This window comes from Acanthaster planci, linkage group LG09 (assembly GCF_054643075.1).
Source record: "Acanthaster planci isolate LZ-2023a linkage group LG09, COTS_SCS, whole genome shotgun sequence".
Lineage (NCBI taxonomy): Eukaryota > Metazoa > Echinodermata > Asteroidea > Valvatida > Acanthasteridae > Acanthaster > Acanthaster planci.
Genome location: NC_141785.1, coordinates 21513328 through 21533514, shown reverse-complemented (window position 1 = coordinate 21533514; position 20187 = coordinate 21513328). Strand labels below are relative to the sequence as shown.

The following is a 20187-nucleotide window of genomic DNA, read 5'->3' as shown; positions in this document are numbered from 1 at the left end:
TGGGGGTCATGAACCTGTAGGTTATCACCATTTCCGTTCTGGGGGGAGTGCAGACGTATTTAATTAGCCACGCTTTCTGCGGACCAATCTCATACGACAGTATCAGTGTCCCTGTGAGAGCAAACAGCATCTCAAAGGAAATACGGCTTACAGCTATGGACACATAAGCTTGCTTGGTCCAAGGAAAACATGTGAATCTTTCATTACAAAAGATAGGTTTGACTGTAATTATTGGCTTATACGTCTTCCATCCCCAAGAAAATAAATGGTCATAACCGTGAGGTTCACGACCCAATTCATGACCCTTGGAAGGCAGAAAACCAGATGGCCACTTGTCGGCCGCCTATGTAAAATTGCTCTTCCGGTATAAAAAAGTAGAATTCCCGGTTGTTGTCAAAACATTCGATCCTCATTTCTGCCTGTTAGAAAGGAGAAAAGCAGACGGCCGCTTTTCGGCCGTCAGCGAACAAAGACAGAGTAAAATCTGCCTTTTTGAAGCAGAGAAGCAGAAAAACAGAAAAAAATGCACAACTAAATAATGTTCATTCGGCTTTTTGAGGTGGCAGAAAAGTAGAAAAGTCGAAATTGCATGTTACCAGAACATAAAATCTGCTTTTCTACTACTCTGATGGCAGAAAAGCACTTTTCGTCCTCCATAGGCTCTACTCCCCCCATATACAGTCCACAGCAGCTATATCCAGCTTTTGGTGAGGGGCCCGGGGATTTAAAAGCGAATGCGGATGCAGCTCATTCAAAATGATATTGGGGGGGGGGAAAGAAATCACTGTTTTATTTTCTTAGGGTCTTGGTGCCGACATTTGATAAATAAATTTACCAATTACTTTCTTTCCTACTCCCCTATGAAGTATGATTTGTGAAAACAAATCTGTCGGGGGACCCCCCCCCCGATACGCCACGGCATACTACAGCTCTGGGTCTAAATGGGTCAGTGTTGTATCGTTTTTCAAATTCGTTTCGACATATTGTGATTGTTACCATTTTATTACACGGAGCATTATTCCCATGCATTTGTCTCCATGTGGTTCTCGAACCAAGGAAGTGTTCAAACTTCATAGTGACGCGTTTTCAAAACAACACTTCAAAAAATTCCTCAGTGACCATGAAAAGGGGACACATTTGAGAAGGAAAGGGTGAACAATTTGGCCATCTCTGCTCAAAATTGACAGCATAATGATGGCTCACATTATTTAGGCTATGAGTTTGTCTTTTACATTAATTGTTCTCTCAATTTAGGCTGGAAAAGCCAGGTAATCAAAAATAATATTTGGTGTGAGATTTTAGTTTGTCATCTTCATGGTTACTGGGCGGAAGTTACATCAATCAAGTTACATCCAGATTCCTGATTGACTACTGAGCATGCAAGCTGCATAATACTGCACAACGATCCAATTTCATTTCCACATGGGCATCATAAATCAAAATTAAATCTGGATACTAGCCCATCAAATTTAATTTGGCCTTGTGACAGCTTTCCGTTCGTTTGCGATGAAAACGGCACAAGCACCACTTTCACAGAGCGAACTTCCCCTAAGTTGAAAGCTAGTACAAGTAATAAATCAGCCCACTGTCTTGGGGTGGTCATGACATGCAGTAAATGAAGAACCTGGGCTGTACATCACCAATATGTCAAAAATAAAGACCACTGCTTTGTCTGAGTCAAAACTACACGAAAGGGCTTACATGTACTTGTAGTCTCAGTGGTATTAGCTAGCGTATCGCAATTTTTCCAGACCTTTACTCAGAGTTGGAACACGATGGTCGAATGCAAGCTGTACACGTACCTGTACATGTACATGTATATGTACGTATACATGTATGTATAATCATGGAGGTAGCTCTTTGATCTTAGCTTTTGTCGAAGTTTCTTTGGGTAAGCTATCAAGACTGAAACGAAGATATCATGACCTAACCAGAATTCATATATACACATAGCTATATCAAATCATGGAGGAATAAAACACATGATCAAATTTATCATAACTTTGTACATATGTAGCTGGTCTGGGTACTAAGGCAGGTAAACGCTGATACAAACTTTCAGATGCAACGTATCTTTTGATCTTACTGAAATACAACATTTCGTACACGTTTCACGTTTTTTCTCTTGCTCTGTGTTTTTGCTTTGTAAAAACCGACTATATTGGCAGTACTGGTATTGTTAGCGTGTTGCTGGAGGATCTACCTAGTACCTGGGGACAAAGTTAAAATGCTGACTTACCTTAAATAAAATGGTCGAGGCCATACCATTAACGCGGCACTTTCGCAGCTTGGCCCTGCACTAGTACGTTGGGATTGCACATCGACGTCAACATGGCGGCTTTCCCTGACGAAGATTTGAGACTTGAATTGTGGCGGAAAAGTTTGAATGCTCACCCAGTTTTTGAGAGCTTAAGAAGTTATGACAAACATGAGCCTCAGAGAACAGAACCAGAGAATCTGTTGGTGGTTCAGGAGGGCCAGTTGTTCGCTTGGGACAGTGGCGAAAGTCGACTTTTAACCATGAATTTGAAAGACTTGCTTGATCATATTCATGCAGACGACGTGCACTCGTGCAACAGAAGACTTCAGGAAGTCCAGGCTTTTCAGGTTATTAGATTCGTGATATTTCAGTTTTTCCCGTTTTAAATCCTGCCAAGTACTGGTTACACGTTGCTCATTCATGTCATTATCATTAGCACCCTGTTCCTATAATAAGGAAACAAAATCTACTTTTTTGAAACAACTTGGGCCTAGGGTTAGCGCAGGCATCTGGCAGGTGGACTCCGTGACCGTACTACCTTACGCGACGGAGGGCGTTCAGGGTTTAAAGGGCGCAACATCGGGCGAAAAATTTATTTTGTAACTAACATTTGCAACATTTCTACCTTTTCCAAGGAGCCAATTTCACGTCTGTAACTCCTATGCGTCTGTATCTCCACGTCTTGTGGGATAAGAAACCACCAAAGACAAAAAAATGAGAAAAATAAAGTCGGACGTACATGTAGGCCTTACTTTAATTCATGCCATTGTTGAGGACTGTTTTTAGCCATTCTCCAGTGCAGTTCATACAGTGTGTGGGCAACTATTTGGCATACGGATTCCGAGCCGTGTACATGAACATCAAAACTACATGTTCTTGGCATCTATGCCGAGTACAGACAACATCGGGACGGTGGGAGCGGAAGCAAGGCTGTAGCGTGCGTTGGTGACAGTTGGCTTATTTATATGTACCTGCACGCAAGCTGAGTCTACTACGGCCTGTACAGGAAAGTTAAAATTCACGATTTATACAAATCCTGGCCATTTTTGAGCATGGACATGTACATGTATTATGTGTTAACAGCTGGACTTAAAATAGACAAACAAAAGGTGTCCACAAAATTTGACAGAAGTTAAGGGACCCGGCAGTTCATGATCCGTGTCGAGGGGAGAGGTTATTATCCATCATCTAAAATACAACTCATCACTGCCAATTACATGTACCAGTTCAGTCTGCTTATTGTATGTCTAGTATACGAGTAACAAAAGGAAAGGCTTATCAACAGCTCAATTTGTGTATGATCACTACCTACCGCATGTGCGCGGGCCATATTACCTCTGCATACTGTGTTCCTGATTAGTATAAGTATCGTTCTCACCTGTTCATCACGATCAAATTGCCTGCAATGTAATTTTCTTTTATTCCTCAATTATCAAGATAAGTTACAGTTTACTTTTAATTAAAAATCTCATTCTCTGCAATATTGTGTATTTATACATCTTTAACCGATAAAACTCTTCAAACAAATTAAACATGTTAAACACTTCAAAAAGAAATCATTGATGAACTTCTTCCCGTACAGCTACATGTACCTTCTATGCTAACCGAGGTTATTCTAATAAAATAGCAGGTTGTGTCAGAAATTTATGTTTATAAATCGAAAATTAAAGCAGAACAAAATATGAACATTTTAGAGGTAACCAATAGCGGGTTAATTGGTCAGTTTGAAGCCCTGATACGACAAAACGGAACTGCATTTTTTATATCGGCTTGATGGCAGACGGGTTAATGCCGGGTACCAGTGACAGCCTCCGTGTAGAAGGTGAGCAACAGAAAATCGCGCACGCATAGTGCGTGTACGCAGCTCGGTTTCCTGTACGTGCGTGCACTTAACAACTAGATTCGAGAACGGATGAATTACATTTACAAAAGTAACGTCTCCCACTTATTTTCCTTGATTTTGCCGTCCATGGTGCGTTCTGAAATTCCTAAACCCCCAGACAAATAGATAAGGCCATGGAGAACTTACAAATATGAAAATACGTTTCTTCAACAAGGTAAATCAAGAACAAATTAGAACCAATTTTGAGGTCTTTTGTACACTAATTTTATACCCTGGACGTCAGTCGTAATGAAATGCAGGTAACGTCCAATCTAGGCTAGGCTTAGGGCTAGGCCTGCTTCTTAAATAAGTTGGCAGTGATGTCCTCTTTCATTATATTATCTGAAAGAAGAAAAGGAAGGGCTCTGGTTTGGAGGGATTATTATGGGGTAAAACGGCAGCGTAATTGACCCGATGAAGAGCTGTGAAAAAAGATGAATTAGCTCATGTACATGTATGATGTAGTGTGGTTCCTTGACCTGGATGAAGTTTCTTTTGTAATAATTCAGTATATCCACAATGGCCGTGAATGATGGCTGGGTCGGCTAGAACTCTGGTAAAAAGATTCTGCTTTTTTTGCTTACATATTGTCAAACTTTACCTAACATAGACCTACTAGGAGTAAGGAATAGATCCTCAAGGTCTGAATGTTAGTAACATGTAATTTGAAAAATTATAGCAACAGGGTGCTAAACGTAATGAACATTGGTTATACCCTCACTGGATGATGATGCCTAGCGGCAATGTCCAGTCAATAGTCTGAGTTTCCAAGGGGTTAGAGTTAGGCCAACATGTATAGGCCTATCATAAATGTTACCTGTTGCCATGGTCGCAGTGGTTTATTTGTCATCATATCAAAATGTGATAACGTCTTGACAAGTTAAATTTGCAGAAAATATTGAATGTGTTGAAGCATTTACATGTGCTGTAATAAGCATGCTTCATGCTTAATCGAAAAAACACTTAGAATTTTTCAGATCAGTCTTAAGTTGGTTTATGCGCAGTGTCAAGTGATGTCCAAATACATTATTTACATGTAATATGGAACTCTACTTACATGTACATGTAGTTATCCTCCTTTACCAATACTGGATTGTGCACCCGTATTGATTGCGACTCAGGGAAGATGTAGAACTCTTCATGATTGGTTTATTCAGGAATGACTTCTTTTTTTTGCTTCTTTGTACATGTACATGTATGTAATTATTTGAGCTAAAAGCATTAGTACTGTAGGTAAGGTAAAGCAGATATTAGCCATATGAAGATGGATGTCTTACATGTATGATTTGCTAAATTACCTGCACATGTACATGTAATATCACAGCCTGAAAATTCAGCACATAAGATTTCAATAATCAAATCATGAAATCTTGATATCAAAACAAACATTGTATTGCAGAAGCTCCTGTGCACCAATACACCAAGGTTTGATATTGAACATATTGAGCTGAGTACAACGGGTCGTCATGTTTTGCTATGGGGTACCAAAGGTGCATCGGTGATGACTCTACCACGACGTCATGGACAATTTGGACAGTTTGAGGGTGGAAAGGAACAAATCAACTGCAGGTACTAAATCTGCTAAGTGCATGCCAGCTTCCTTTGAAAACTCTGCAAATTTAAACTGAGTAATGAATGTCATATTCATCACTGACAATCACAACTTACAATGGCACTGGGCATTTGTTTTGTAGGACGGTGATCTTGGCAGAGAGATTTTTCATGTCAAGTGGGACTCTGCGTTTGCTTCAAGCTGCCTGGTATCCAGGAAGTGATTCAGACATTCATGTGGTACTTCTTACCTCTGACAATACATTAAGGTAAACACTCAACTGTTATCAGTTTTACCCCTGATTGGTGAGGCTATGGTTATTCCTGGATTGATGTGAGTTTCTCATAAAACAGCTTCATCAAAGTTTGTCAAGCTCATCAAAGTTTTGGCTTGTCTTATCACTTTTGATAGCTTGTAAAAGTTTGGGTGGCCACCTATGTGCTTTAACTTGTCAATGTTTTAGTGGACTCTCTATTCATTGGCTAGCTAGCTTGGCACAGTTTTGGGGGTAGACACAACTATATGTACCACTTGCTACGTACTGTACACACATGTACATGTAGCCAGTCCACACTTTGGCTCATGCTTCTATCATTTGTCAAAGCATACAGCAAGGAACAGAGGTTAAGGTTGGAACCAACCAGGCTTGGGCGAATCCATGCTGAAATCAGGTAGAATCGATTCCAAATTTGGAATTGGAGTCGCGATTCCATTTTTTGAGGAATCGAAACCTCGCCACCACCGATTGAAATCTGATTCCAGGAACAGTCCAGCGATTCCAAAAGACTGCCATATAAAATGATCCGTTGATTTTTGAAAAAATGTGTTTTTATGCCAAATCAAGGAACCTAAACCGCGCGGCCTTATTTTCGCTGCCAAAACCTGAAGTGTGTGACGAGATGTGGCCCACATGCTTTGCAGAGTCACAGCGTCACCGTGCAGTACTCCGACCCATTTGTCTGCAGCATGCTGATGACCAACTGTTAGCTGGATGCCAATTATGATTCCTTAACATGCTGAGCGATGAAAACTACATGTACACGTGTACATCTGAGTTTTTCCCACACGCCAAATTCCTTGCATTGAAATTTTTTGTCGCTGATTACCCTTTATTTCTTGTTGGAAACTCAGTTGTAAGACCTGAAGGATTGACACCAATTAGAAACTCATTCCTTGGAGTTTATTACTTCCAAACAAAATCTTCCACTGGACCAACTTTGTGTTGTAATCTTTAAGATCGAAGCAAACTGTGGTGGAAAAAGTAGGCCTACATGTACTTTGTCACATATTACAAATATTTGCTGAGAACTGCAAGAAAAAACCTAAACAATGCAGCCCTTTGTCCGATATTAATTCTTCCTTTACCGTGAAATACTCCAAATGCAAGTAACTGTTGAAGCATTTGAAAATTCCCATGATGCCAGCTTTTGGAAAATTACCCAAATCCCACAAACCTTGACATAAAATCAGCGATCCGAAGTTATTTAAAGTCAAACATTTCCAGGGTTGTCAACTAAACTTAAACCATTCATAAGAAAGAGAAGCTGGTGAGATCGGCAATGGCATCGGCCCAGGTGTAGATTGGTGTTCAAATTCATGCATGTTTCCAATAGTCCTGCATGCATCGACCGCTCTCCATTGGTGCACGGACGTGCGGACCTGTGGCTGTGAGCCGACTGCAAGCGTTTGTTTCTTTGCGGATGCTTTGCATTTGAGTCTGTGAGATATGCACCATGATTACCGTCATTTACTCTGCCAAAACACAAATCTTTGACTACTTTTCATCCTTCATTTCTGTCATAAAGAAAAGAAATTGTACTCAATCTGTTGAGTGAATTGAAGGTCAAAATAATGAGCAATTCTCAAAATTTTCCATCTCCACCTTGGAACAAGACTAATGGCCATGCTTTGAAGCTGGTAGCAGGCATACACATAGGAAGAATGTAGCTTTAGGCATGTTCACCAGCGATTGCACGAACAGGCCGCTGACGCAAGTGGTGCTGTGCGGTGCATGAGCAGTCTAGTTTTTGATGGAATTTTCAATCGAAAGATCAAGAAAACTATCATATTTCATCGTCGGTGGAATAAGATCACATATTCTGGGACTTTAAGGAAAAAATGTTTCTTCAGTATGTTTTTGGCGGCATGAAAATAAAGGTACATACCTTATGTTATCTTAAACTGGAAAACTTTAAAGCTGGCAGGCTACGTAGATTGATAATCTTTTCCTATAAGTGATGTGCTTCCATCAAGTTTTAAAATTTCTGATTTAAAATCTGTAATGATAATAAATCTTTCATGTTTCCGATGCAATAACAAGGGGATAATTTTTAATGACACGAGTGTTTAGGAAACAATTTACAAGTGCATTTTGCATGTAATCTCGGGTATACTGAACATGGCATTCGCACATGTAAAAATAAGAATCGATTCCAAAATGCTGGAATCATCCAACACTACAATCAACTAGTTTGTTTGAATAAACACTCCTATCACTTGCTAGTTTGATAGAGATTAAGTTGATAGCAGTGTATGTGCAGTGTTTATAAAGAAATTACATGTACAAATAAGTCTTCAGAACTGGTGTTTTCTCAATTGTCAGGGTCTACGACCTCACTTCACCCCACAAGCCAATCCAGTGTCATCGACTAGGGGAATATTCCACCAGTTACTCACTGTCAGCCAACAGGTCAACATTTGAGGTGGCCTTAGGGGACATAGCTGTGGCATTTGACTTTGGACCAGTAATGGAAGAACCAACAAAAATTGAAAGTAAGAACAGTTACCGGTACAAAGTTGCCACTGATGGGTTATAAAAAATATTCAGGACACTGGACCTTTTCCTGTGCAAGCAGGTTTACATCTTGTTCCTCGTATCTGTGTTCTAAATTTTTTTGTACTGTTTAACGGGATGGTATCAAACTATTTTAGGGGATTTTTTGGTTCCAAGCTTCTCCTTTTTTGGCTTGCATAAAACACTAAGTATACATCAGAAATTTCATTTCACTTAGAGTAGACATGCAATAATTCGTCATTAAGTGTCATTTTATTCCTTCATTGATGCCCTAAAGTGTAAATAAATTATAAATTTTCTTGGCAGGAATGTCAAATAGATAAGGGGGGTTGACCGACAAAACAATATTTCATTGATTTCATTGAACAAAAATAACAAGCAAGGATACAGCAAGTGCACTGGGTACAGTTAGTTGTTGAAATATTCAAACAGAGGATTGAAAGACGTATGTTTGCATTTTTTCCCCGGATTTTTCATTTTCCTCAAATCTTTTTACCCGATATTGACAGTTGCAATTTTACTCAATGGGCCCCGAACAAGACAAAGAAAGGGCACAATTTTCCTACTTCCTTAGGTGGGAAATGTACTTACCTGGTTCACTATGAAATACATGGTGCGGTTGTGTTGCTGTTAACTAAATGAAGACCGACTCCCCACCAACCAATGAGGTGGTGCTTCTGGTTGAGGCCGATAGCCATCTTGGAAGGCTATAGAGACAACCTGCTTTCTTTCTATATATCTTCACAGGAAGATCTAATGCTCCACCTCCACTCCTTTACCCAGTCTACATCTTGAAAGGCAATGGAGATGTATTTCTTCTCAAGACAAGTCTATCTGAACCAAGGTACAGGTAGGACTGTGCCCTCTGTGGTAACTTTGTTAGGTTCTTGTGATTATAAATACCAAGATGACAGAATGCCAAGAATTTTTTGATACATTTTGGCTACTTTGTGTTCTGCTACCCTTTTCAAACTTAAAGAGCACCTCTTAAAGTAAAGCATGTTTTCTCTTATTTTATCTGTTCAAATAAATATGGAAGCGTCCAAATTGAAAGCAGTGTCAGTTGTCTTCAGAGCTCAACTATAACAAGCTTACAAGGGCTTTTTTCTCTCCATGCATGTCATGCCAAGATGGGAATTCTAAATGTAGATTGCGTCATTTACAGAAAATGAGGGGAACCCTTGCCCTGTGTTCGTAGTGGATAAACCCTTGTGCATGCCAAACAATGGCTACGTGCATTATTTGGAGGTGCTCTTCAACATTTCTGTAACAATTCTGATGATTTTTTGGAGGAAAAGTGACGACAGAACGAACATGCCATGTCTAATCTGTTTCTCTGCACAAGTTCTGATTATTGTTTCTATAAAATAAAAAATCCTGTTTGTCAAATAATTAAACCATGCAATTTTACTTTTTAATGTTTCTGATCTTATCAATTTGTGTTCTTTCATTCTAGATATGTCCATACCAATCTACAAGGACCTCTGACTATGCATCCACCTGCTGAAGATAACTATGGCCTGGATGCTTGTAGTATACTTTGTCTTCATACTAGCCCCATTGTACTAGTGGTTGCAACTTCTGGTGGTATACTACATCATTGTATTGTACTGACAGGGGATGATGAAGATGACAATGATAATCATGTGAGACGCTTCAAATGTTTACTTTAGTCTTAAAGTCAGTTGGCATTTATGCCCAAAGGTCATTTAGCGCCTTGAAAGATGGGGAACTTCACCATGAATAAGCGTAAAACATTGTTATCACCTGGGCGCCATTCTGGTTGGACTATGCCTGCGCAGTGCCGTTTAATGCACAGGTGCAGACGCTGCAACAGGCACACACGCACACATTCACACTCGAATGGTGCCCATGGTGATAACACCTTTATGGCCGAATTACCCATCTTGCGCCGCTATGGGGCGCTATACAATCTTTGTTTATGCCCATATCTTTTCTGAATCCTACAAAATCAGCTTTGTGTAAGAACCTAGTAAGGGATTTTTTGTACTTAACTTCAAGGGGGCATCAGGCATTATGTAAAGTACTAAAAAAAATGACTTGTCTTTACATTCCTGACTCTGGCAAAATATTCCAAAAGTTTTGGGTGGATGTAGGAGTTGATAGGGTAAAGAGGAATCAAACTTCAAAGCCCGTACTGCAGTAACATCTAGCTAGAGAGGGATTTAATGTTGATTTTTTCCAGTCATAAAAGCTTTAAGACATAGAGTTAACTAACAGAGTTAACTATCAATGGTTAGAAAAATTCCCCCCAAAGTGAGAGGTTCCGTCTTTCTATTAAAAATTCACATCTAAAACAGAACAGTTGTGTAAGTAAAATTTATCACCATCTGAGTTATAACCAGGAAAGTTTTAATTTTATTTTTAGTCTGTAACCTCGGCCTCCATTTCGGATATTGGTAGTGTGCGAGGCAAGTCAGATTTTGCTTTGTACGTGTATGAGAGTGTGGAGTTATCGCTTACCGTATTATCGAAAGATTATCCAGAGGATACTGCCTACCCAATTCTCCTGCACAAAGGTGAGTATTGTCAAAACATCAGCTTATCTTTGCTGGAATTGTACATGTGTGTATATTTCTGGTTCTTATTAAATTCCTCTCAGTAGGAGGTTGACCACTTTTACTTGTCATATACATTTATGAGTCAGGATGGAGCAGCACGTAGCACATTTTGAGAATGTATTAATTTGATTGCATTCTTTATTTCCAGATCCCTCATCCCCATGCCAATATTACTGTTCCCACAGTGCAGGTGTGCATTGTGTAACCTTGTCCTGGCTACAGAAACTCACACATTACTGCTCATCTGGTGAGAAAGAGAGTTATTATGATAATCACATTGTGTACTTCAGGGGTGGGATTTTTCCGGATTTCCGGAATTTCTGGAATTTCTGTGAGACTTTTTAGATTTCTGTATTGTCAATGCTTTCAATATGTAGCACAAAGACTACAATTTTTGGTGCGAATCTAAGCGAAAGACTTGCACAAGTTTACATTTAGGCGTATAGCATGCACTTTTGCATTGTTACTTTCCCTGGAAATGCACCAGATACGTAGGTAATAGTACACTGAACGGATCAGGTATCATTGTTAAAACATAGGGACCTAGGCCAGTGGTATGATCGTTGTGTGTATGTACATTTACATGTACTGTACGCACTGTACATGTGTGTGTGTGTGCATGTATGCACAGTACACGTGTTGTCATTGCATGCACTGTGGACAACTTGCGTCCGTCTGCCATCGCGTTTCGTTTCATTCTAGTGGTGGTCTGATGTCGTCGACATCCATCAAAAATGTCATACAAGGTAGTAGGTAGGGAAGGGGATTTGAATGTAGACAAAGGATTAAAGAATTTTCCTGGCTGGAAACCGAGGTGGACAGACAATTAACCAAGGGGAAATTGATATATTATCATGACTTTCTCGTGAAAATCGACAAACCTTGGTACTGCAAGTGCACGTGGTGTCACAAGTAATGCAGTACTCATCTGTATGAGACAGTTTTCAGGTTTAATTAATTGTGATAGAATTTTGTGGATCACTGTGTGTGTGTATTACACTTCTTCTAGGGCTTTGATTGTCACCAATTATACATGTAGCTTACATGTATAATTGCAATTGAAATAAATGAGGACAAGGGTTTTGTTGCAGTAAATGTTATAATTGTATCCCTCAAAGTAAGAACAGCTCTTGTGGTGATTTACGTGTAGTACCTGAATCTCCTCCTATACCCAAATAGATATGCCGCGAATTGTAGGGAAGCTGTGGCTAACACAACTTGCAAAACCCTCCAACGAATGATTTGGGGATTTTTCATTTTCCCCAAATCACACCCCTGGTACTTGTCCATAGACTGGATCGTCCTTCTTGGCCCGACTTCCAACTGTTCTTTTAATGCAGATTATAAATCCGCAGTACCGGTACAAGAACCAAGAGGACATTGTTGAATGAGTTGATGTGGTCAAATCCACAAGATGACACAAGTCCACTACAAGTCTATTGGTTTTAAGTCATATTGCAAGGTATTCAACTAAATTAAGATAATAGGCATCTTTTGGTTTTGTTCATTCCTAGTAAACATTGTCCAGGCTGGTGACTTAACTTGTGATGGACTTTACAACAATAATGTGAAAAATGTCAGCTACATATTGTTTTATCAATCAAGATAATTGTTTTGTTTTTCACTTTTAGAATATGAAGGGAATGAAGAAGGTTCAGTCATGGATGTTGTCAATCAAGATGAGTCATGCACAGTAGCACATATGATATGTACCAAGCCTTCAGAATCATGGTAAGCATGTTAACCTTAAAAGACATAGTTTGTTGGTCTTGTAGACAACAAGAAAGTCACAGGCATGCTAGCTTGAATCACAGACTGAAATCTTCCTACTTCTGTTGCGGGCATTCCAACCGGACTGTAAAATAAGCTAGAGTGGCCTAGCTGAATAATGGTATTCAAGCTAGAGTGGCCTGGCTGATTGATGGTATTCAAGATGATGTATGAGATGACACCAATTTGGTTGCATCCACATTCATCATATACATTCTAGTCCATAAGGGTTGTACCTGTACATCCATGGGTATAGAAACCTACACCTGATTATTGCATTTTTTTCATTCAGTCCACCTGCACCCATTCTTGGTTTGACTGTGGTAGCTGATCACCTACTGGGTCAAGCTTTGCTGTGTCGTACATCCACCAATGATTGCATTGTTACTCCGCTCAAGTAAGTACTAGACACAAACTAACATGACTATTGTGGGTTGGGCCCCAAAAAACAGATGCTGTAGATTTAGCCCTAGTGACAAAATTACTCTTACTTGCACACTGCCTGTTACCCATGCAGAATCCCCAAAAATAAACTCACAGTCTTGCTTGTTGAATCGGTCACGCTTGGAAACAATACATAACTCTTAGTACATACACTTGTTTGCCCAAAAATTGCTTTTTAAAAATAGTTTAAACAATGTTTTTAGAGTGGGGAAGTCTTTATTTTGTTCATATAGATTGACTTAACCACTACCAGCCGGGGACTCCGGGATCGGAGCCGTATGGTTTATATGTGTGGAAGGGGTCTCCGAACTCGGACAAAGGAAACAGGGCCCTGTAACAAAAGACCGTACTCCGAACAAAAGACCAGGCTGCTGGGCATGACCGGCATTTTTCACTCTCAAAAGTGGTGATAATCCAGCGTTATTTTGAAACCGTATACCACGGTTTGGGGTATTTAGAGCAAGCGGATTACCACCGGGGACAAAAGCTCTCCACCACCGCAGCGCTGAGCCACACAGCACCGCTGCATGCTAATCTGGCCCCTGTTGAAAAGAGGTCAGCAGTGCACTGAGCCAGGTTCGTGAACAAAAGACAGCTGTATAACACCGCACAATCTGGGCTCTGTTTACAAGGCTGCAGGCCTGGCTGAAATATTCGGGCGTCAATGAAGGTCACCTGTCAACTTAGAGTAGTGCCTGAAGATTACTCCGTGCGGCTATAAACGACTGTTAAATGGAATGATGAATTGTTGAAGGATTTTGAAAACGGAAAAAATGATAGTCATGCCGGCCCAGCATCCTCAACGTTGAAAAATGCCCCGGTCCGAAGTGGTTAATTTGTGAACAAATTACATTTTAGGCATTTCGTGTAAAATTATCAATTATTGAACCACTGATGTGAAATTTGTCAGAAAAAAAATGACAGTCTCATTCACTTTACCTGTCTTCAACAGAAATGATGAGATGCCGCCACCACCACCCCTTCTGTCTGAGGAAGATACTCATGAGAGTGAGTCACCACTCAAACAACTCAGTTCAGAACCATTTCAGAATCGAATCAGGAAAATTCTACTGAGAAATGTTTCCAACCCCATACTCAAGTAAGACTTGGTCTGTATGTACATGTTGTGGTTGAGTGTTAAAGGATTACACTGGGGTGGATGAGTGCCATTAGCTTTCAAAAAGCTGGTTAGTCTGAGCTAGACTAGGATGAACAGGGCTTGACTAGGCCCAGCTGGATGGGACCAAGGGGGACATTGACTTAAAGTAGTGACTGAATTATGCTATTCTACGTGTTTCAATAACACATCACTGTCCAAAACAAAGGAACTTTCAGAGTTGCAGGCATTACCCTTTGAAATAATGCATGTGCAATGTGCGCCTAGTTCGTGCTGGTGCAAATTTTATCCCTTTGCCTATGTTAGTGATCCGTATGCGACCTTGTTTCAGCCGACCAGGATAAAGAACCAATCAGACTTGTGTTAATGGGTTCAGTTCAGCAGACCTCCTAACCCTCCTGATTTTGGCAGAAAATTTCCACTTTTTCACTTTGTTTCCGCCATTCCGATTTTGCCCCCAAAATTTCCGGCAAATCGCAATTTTGACACGCCTATCATTTACTTGAAATGTCCATGTAATATTGTACATGTGCTGTACTGCAGTTTGCCACATCCATGGCAGCGCCCTTTTTTGAGGCGCCCTTGCCGTGAGTTGGACGTGATCACGTGATAAAATGCGTTCTATTGACAAACTACACTGTAACTAACACTGTATACATCCAGCGACGCCCAGTTTCACTTGGAACCACAGCTAAGAACGTTTGGATCCAAGACTAAGCCCTGCTGTGAAATCGTCCACAATCATGTCAAGTGTGCAAGCACCATGCAGTGAATTTTGTGGTGAATCAACACATTTAGGAGATGGAAAAGTATTGCAGATCATTTCAGGCGATGGAAACTCTTGTGGTAATCAAAATTTTATGGAATCGGTGAGTACGTGCGACACTGTACAACATCATGGACTCAACTCTTGTACAATGCAGCACTGAGTTTTCCTTGTTCATGGTAGTACAGAGAATATTCCGCTTTTTCATGAAAAATTCTGAATTTTGAGAAAGGATTCAGAATTCTTGATAGCCAATGTTGGGAGGTCTGGCTCAGTCAGGCTAGACATAAGGCTTTGGCGGGGTTGTGCTTGGTGGGGTTGTGGCTTGGCTAATGTTGATTGAGCTGAGCTGGGATGAGGTGGGAGAAGCAAGCTGTAGGCTAGGTTGAGCTGAGTTGGACTATTTAGGGGATAACTAAAATTGTTAGAAGTCGCTGAAGCTGGTTGTAGTGATGGCTGTGTTAGCTGGAAGCTAGGTGGGGCTTAGCATGGCTGGCTAAGCTAGAGTGAGTATACTAGAACTCAATGTTTTGCTCATTGTGCTATTAATTGCTGTGTTAGCTGGAAGCTAGGTGGGGCTTAGCATGGCTGTGTAATCTATAGTGGGTACATTAGAACTCAATGTTTTGTTTAGCATTGTGTTATTCAAGCAGTCTACCTCGGCCTTCTAACCTTCTTTTTCCAGATCTTGCATTCCATCTCCCATCTCTTCTAATGTGATGTTTCTTGGTTTTCCTCTTTAGGGGCAGTTCCAAGACAAGTTTAAGTCCTGAGGAGAGTTTTGACTTGGTGTGTAGTGCCACTAAGGTGTTGCGAGAGGAGTATATCAGTAAGCAGGACCTGGCAAGAGATGACATAGAGAAACGGTTAGTACAGCCATTCATCAGTCCAAACTCACAATTATGCAAAAGGGGGACAGGAAAATGACTTGCAGAAATTTGAAGTATTTATTGAAAAGATGACCACTGAATAAAAGATGAGCCTCTTATATCATATTAAAAAAAAGATATTTGATGTAAGGATACAAATCATAGGCTTAAATTCTAATTATGAAATAGTGTGAAGATCCTCCAGCAACAGAAGGAGCTACAGAAAACTGATCTTCAAGACTGTAACAGACTGAAAGAAGAAATACACAATCAAGCTCAACAGATTGCATTCAGACACGATGATGCACTAGAAAAGCAGCAAGACCTTCTTGAAAGGTAAGATGTCTAGACACCAATATTGTCAACAAAATGATGGCTGTTCTCTTCCAGAAACTTCTAGCTCTTTTTCATGAATATGCCATGTATCCAACTCAAAGTGGAGGAACTTTGTCGAGACTGTCAGACATTTAACTACAAACACGTGATGTTTTACTGTTAATGTTACTTGTGTGTACAGGGTTGGGGCTGCACTGCATGCCTTGCAAGGTCAACTACCAGTGTTGTCTGAGGCTGAGCAAAACCTGCAAAAAGAAATGACTGACATGGAGCAGAAGGTGGAACAACTCAAAGATTCATTGAAAAAGGTACATTTACTGGACGTGTACATCTTGCATAGAGTTTTCTCAGAAAATCCTTTTCAAGCCTTGTGTAGATTGAGAAAAATCTTTTCATGGATTCTTGTTTTTTCCTTTCCTAATTACTTGCATTTATCGTAAGACTTTACGGTCATAACCTCTCCACCTTCAAGTTGATTAGGTTCTTGCTTTGCTTCCTTTGTTCAGGTTAAACTCAAAGACGAGTATCGAAGGAAGAAGATGCAGGAGCTAGACAAGAAGGAACAGAGTCCCTCCCTAAGCCAAGGACAGAATAGACACCTCAAGACACTCCTCAAAGAAGAGTAAGGAGTTAAACCCAAACTATTATAGGAGTTTTGAGGGATACTTTTTCCGAAGTGGGCCCTCAGAAAGTTTTGTTGTCAAACTGTTTGATCCCAACCGAGCTGTAACAAGTGTAAAAGGCACATTTAGAAATACACAACATTGGAAATCACCACTTGGATATAATGAGATGATGTACTGAAATCTAGTTTCAAATAGTACATGCTATGCCCATTCATATTTCCTGTATTTTCTTTTGACATTTGATGTCTTGTTTTTAATTTCTTCTTTCCAGGAGTGATACTATTGCTTCATTAGTCAAAGAAATCAAGAATCTTACCGTCGCAGTAGGACACTGAATGGCTGTTTATTTACTAACTATATTGGTTTCTTTGATCATTGTTTGTCTTAGAAAAATGTGCTGTAAAATTCAAGAAGTATTTTGTGTGGGGTTTTATCTTCTAGAAGTGCACACAAAACAGTGAGTACACTGTTTGTGGTAGATTTAACAAAGAAAAGAAAGAAATGAAGGTTATTGACTATTCACTGCACTTGTAAGGAGATGCAGGTATCATAATCAGTTTGGGAGAATTTAGGGACTCATTTACCGAAAGACATGCAGGTGTCATAATCAGTTTGGGAGAATTTAGGGACTGTCACTCATTTACCTTAGGATTTGCAGGTATCATAATCAGTTTGGTAGGATTTAGGTACCCATGTACTTAAGGAGTTATGGGTATTATCAGTTTGGGAGAATTTAGGGACTCATTTGGGTCATTCCATGAGGTTGAAGCCTTATTTGTGATGGTGTCCATTGATACGTGGGTTCCGTAAAAATGAACAGCTATTTTCCTTATGTGTGGATTCCATTGACATTGTTGCACATCTTGCAAGGCAGAGGTGTTGTTTTTACAGAGTAAATGACCTAATCTACAGGTCATGAAAGGTGGTAAAAGTTGCCCATGTAACAAGGACACCGTCACAAAATTGTACTCCAACCTCCTAGAATGAACCATTTGCATGTGGCATTTGCAACTTTCAAGTTTCTATTTGATTTTAGCTCATCTGTTGAGTAAATCAATCCTAAAAAAGGTTTTTATTAGACCTTATGCTGGGCAAGAGGGGGGGTTGTTCTATGAGCAGTCTTGTAACTTGTTGCTCTTTCTCGGTAAATGTGTGGTGTCAGTGCAGTCTGATAGAGGATTTTTGTTGCAATCGTTTCATTTCAGTGAGCACATGCGATATCTATGGGAGTAATAATTTTTAGCCAATACATCTTTGGAAAGCATGCATTTACAAAAACAATGTACCTGATTTTCATGAATTGATGCCATTGTTACTGCAAGACTTGGAAAACCTGAAGGCTGTATACACAAAATTTTACAATGAGCTGCTATCAAGAAAAATGTTTATAAGGGGGCAGACAACCCCCACCCACCCAAAAACAAGAAATTGAGAAAAAAGTAAAGGCATTTGATGCAGGAATACTTGTGTTCCCTTTTGAAGGAGAGGAAAAGGCTTTGGAAATAAAGATTATTGGAAATGTAACTAAAAGATAATGTTCTGTGTGTTTATTCAAGTATTTAATTCAAACATGGCTTGCTACATTGAGGGGCAAATAGGTGTAAGGTTTGGTTTATCAGGAAAGGAGGATGGAAATCATCTAGAGATTTCCTCATTTTTTCTTTAACATGGTCTGTGACTTTGGCCGTAAGGGACTTTAGTTTAAATGGAACTTTTTCAGCCTGCCAAATGCAAAAGGGAAGATGGCTGGTGGCTTGGCATCTCGTGCCATTAGTCTGTTGAGGGAATGTTCATGGTAAAGACTATGGAGCGTCAAAAGTGGACAACCCCATTTTCTCATTTTCTGCTAGTAGATTTTTGGGATTTTGGACTTTACCTAAAGTATTTTCAAAAAACGCAATTTGCCACTAGGAGAAATTTGGATTTCACTTTAACAACTCTCGTGGTGCGTCAAAAGTGGACAACTAAAAACATCAAATTCCCACTGGCAAAATAACTATCATGCTCCAAAGGTGGACAACCCCATTTCTCATTTTTTTCAAGTAGATTTTAGGGTTTGGGGAATTTGTGTGAAGCATTTTCAAAAACTCAATTTTCTGCTAGCAAAAATTGGGATTTTACTCTAAGAAGTCTTCGTAGCGCGTCAAAAGTGGACAACTAAAAACTTCAAACTTCCACTAGCAAATTTTATTTGATGCTCCCATAGAGGACAACCCTTTTTTCTCATTTTCTGCCAGAAGATTTTCGGTTTTTTTTTAAGTTGCACCATCCCGTTTCAGAAAACCCTCTTTTCTGCTAGCAGAAATTTGGATTTTACTTTGACGACTGCAAGGTGGTAAAAACTGGAAGGACACTTTTCTCCCTACGTTGAAATGGAACGGTCTTGGGGAGATTGGCAATCACACGACCCTGAAAAAAAAATTATGTGGAGGAAAGTTGCTGAGTATAGTGGAAGTTACTCGGAGTGCCAAAAGTGCAACAACCAATTTTTTTTTTCATATTAGATGTAAGATTTGTTATACAATCCACCGTGCATTTCACAGTAAATGAATCTGATGACAGCTCTGGGCCGTCAATTGCAAGTTTGTGTTTTCATTGCGTTAATATCTCTTCACATTGTCACTTTGAATCATTTGTCTTCATATTAATGACCCAGGCCTCCACTATAACTGCCCACTTGTATTGATGACTTGAACAAAGATTTGAATGATAAATATTAAATTAAATCATATCAGTGACCGACTGGTGTACTAGCTGAAAGATTTATTTTCTTCGTGGCTATCCTTTTTTGTTATTGGAATTATTGGCTGAATACGTGTTTTGGAATTTGTGGGATGTTAAAATTATTTCAGCAAGTTCAAGTTTTTGAAACTCTTGGTTCACTTGATCAAACAGTACTTAGCTTCTTTTCTTGACATGACTTTCTCAGTTACAACCTTTTTTCGTTCTACAAAAAATGTAATTATTGTACTGGACAGGGATACAATGGTTAATTACAGCTAGCATCGTTTAGGGGACATATCACCATGCGCTAATTTATTTAAAATGGAACTTTCGGACGGCAAGCCGCCGTTGTCATTCTAATTACACAGTGCGCTGGGAGGTCGGAAGTTGGCGGTGCCATAAAGGACTGTCAGGCTTTGCGCGGTCCCTTTCCTATATTGGCAAGTTTCTCAACAGGAATCACCC

At 39.8% G+C, this 20187-nt stretch overlaps 1 protein-coding gene across 2 annotated transcripts; it reads left to right on the top strand.

Moving 5' to 3' along the window:
* Positions 1-2289: 2289 nt before the first annotated feature.
* nup88 (nucleoporin 88) lies at positions 2290-18533 on the top strand. Of its 2 annotated transcripts, none has more exons than XM_022253976.2 (16): positions 2290-2607; positions 5542-5711; positions 5837-5962; positions 8297-8466; positions 9236-9332; positions 9945-10134; positions 10878-11028; positions 11219-11317; positions 12702-12801; positions 13133-13237; positions 14237-14383; positions 15911-16033; positions 16226-16372; positions 16554-16680; positions 16879-16994; positions 17270-18533. In XM_022253976.2, exons 1-16 carry the CDS (start codon positions 2332-2334, stop codon positions 17331-17333), a joined length of 2208 nt encoding a protein of 735 aa, XP_022109668.2. In that variant the 5' UTR covers positions 2290-2331; the 3' UTR covers positions 17334-18533. The 2 variants fall into 2 exon arrangements, with proteins under 2 accessions (XP_022109668.2, XP_022109667.2); XM_022253975.2 differs by having other exon boundaries at positions 9236-9338.
* The last annotated feature ends 1654 nt before the right edge of the window (positions 18534-20187 follow it).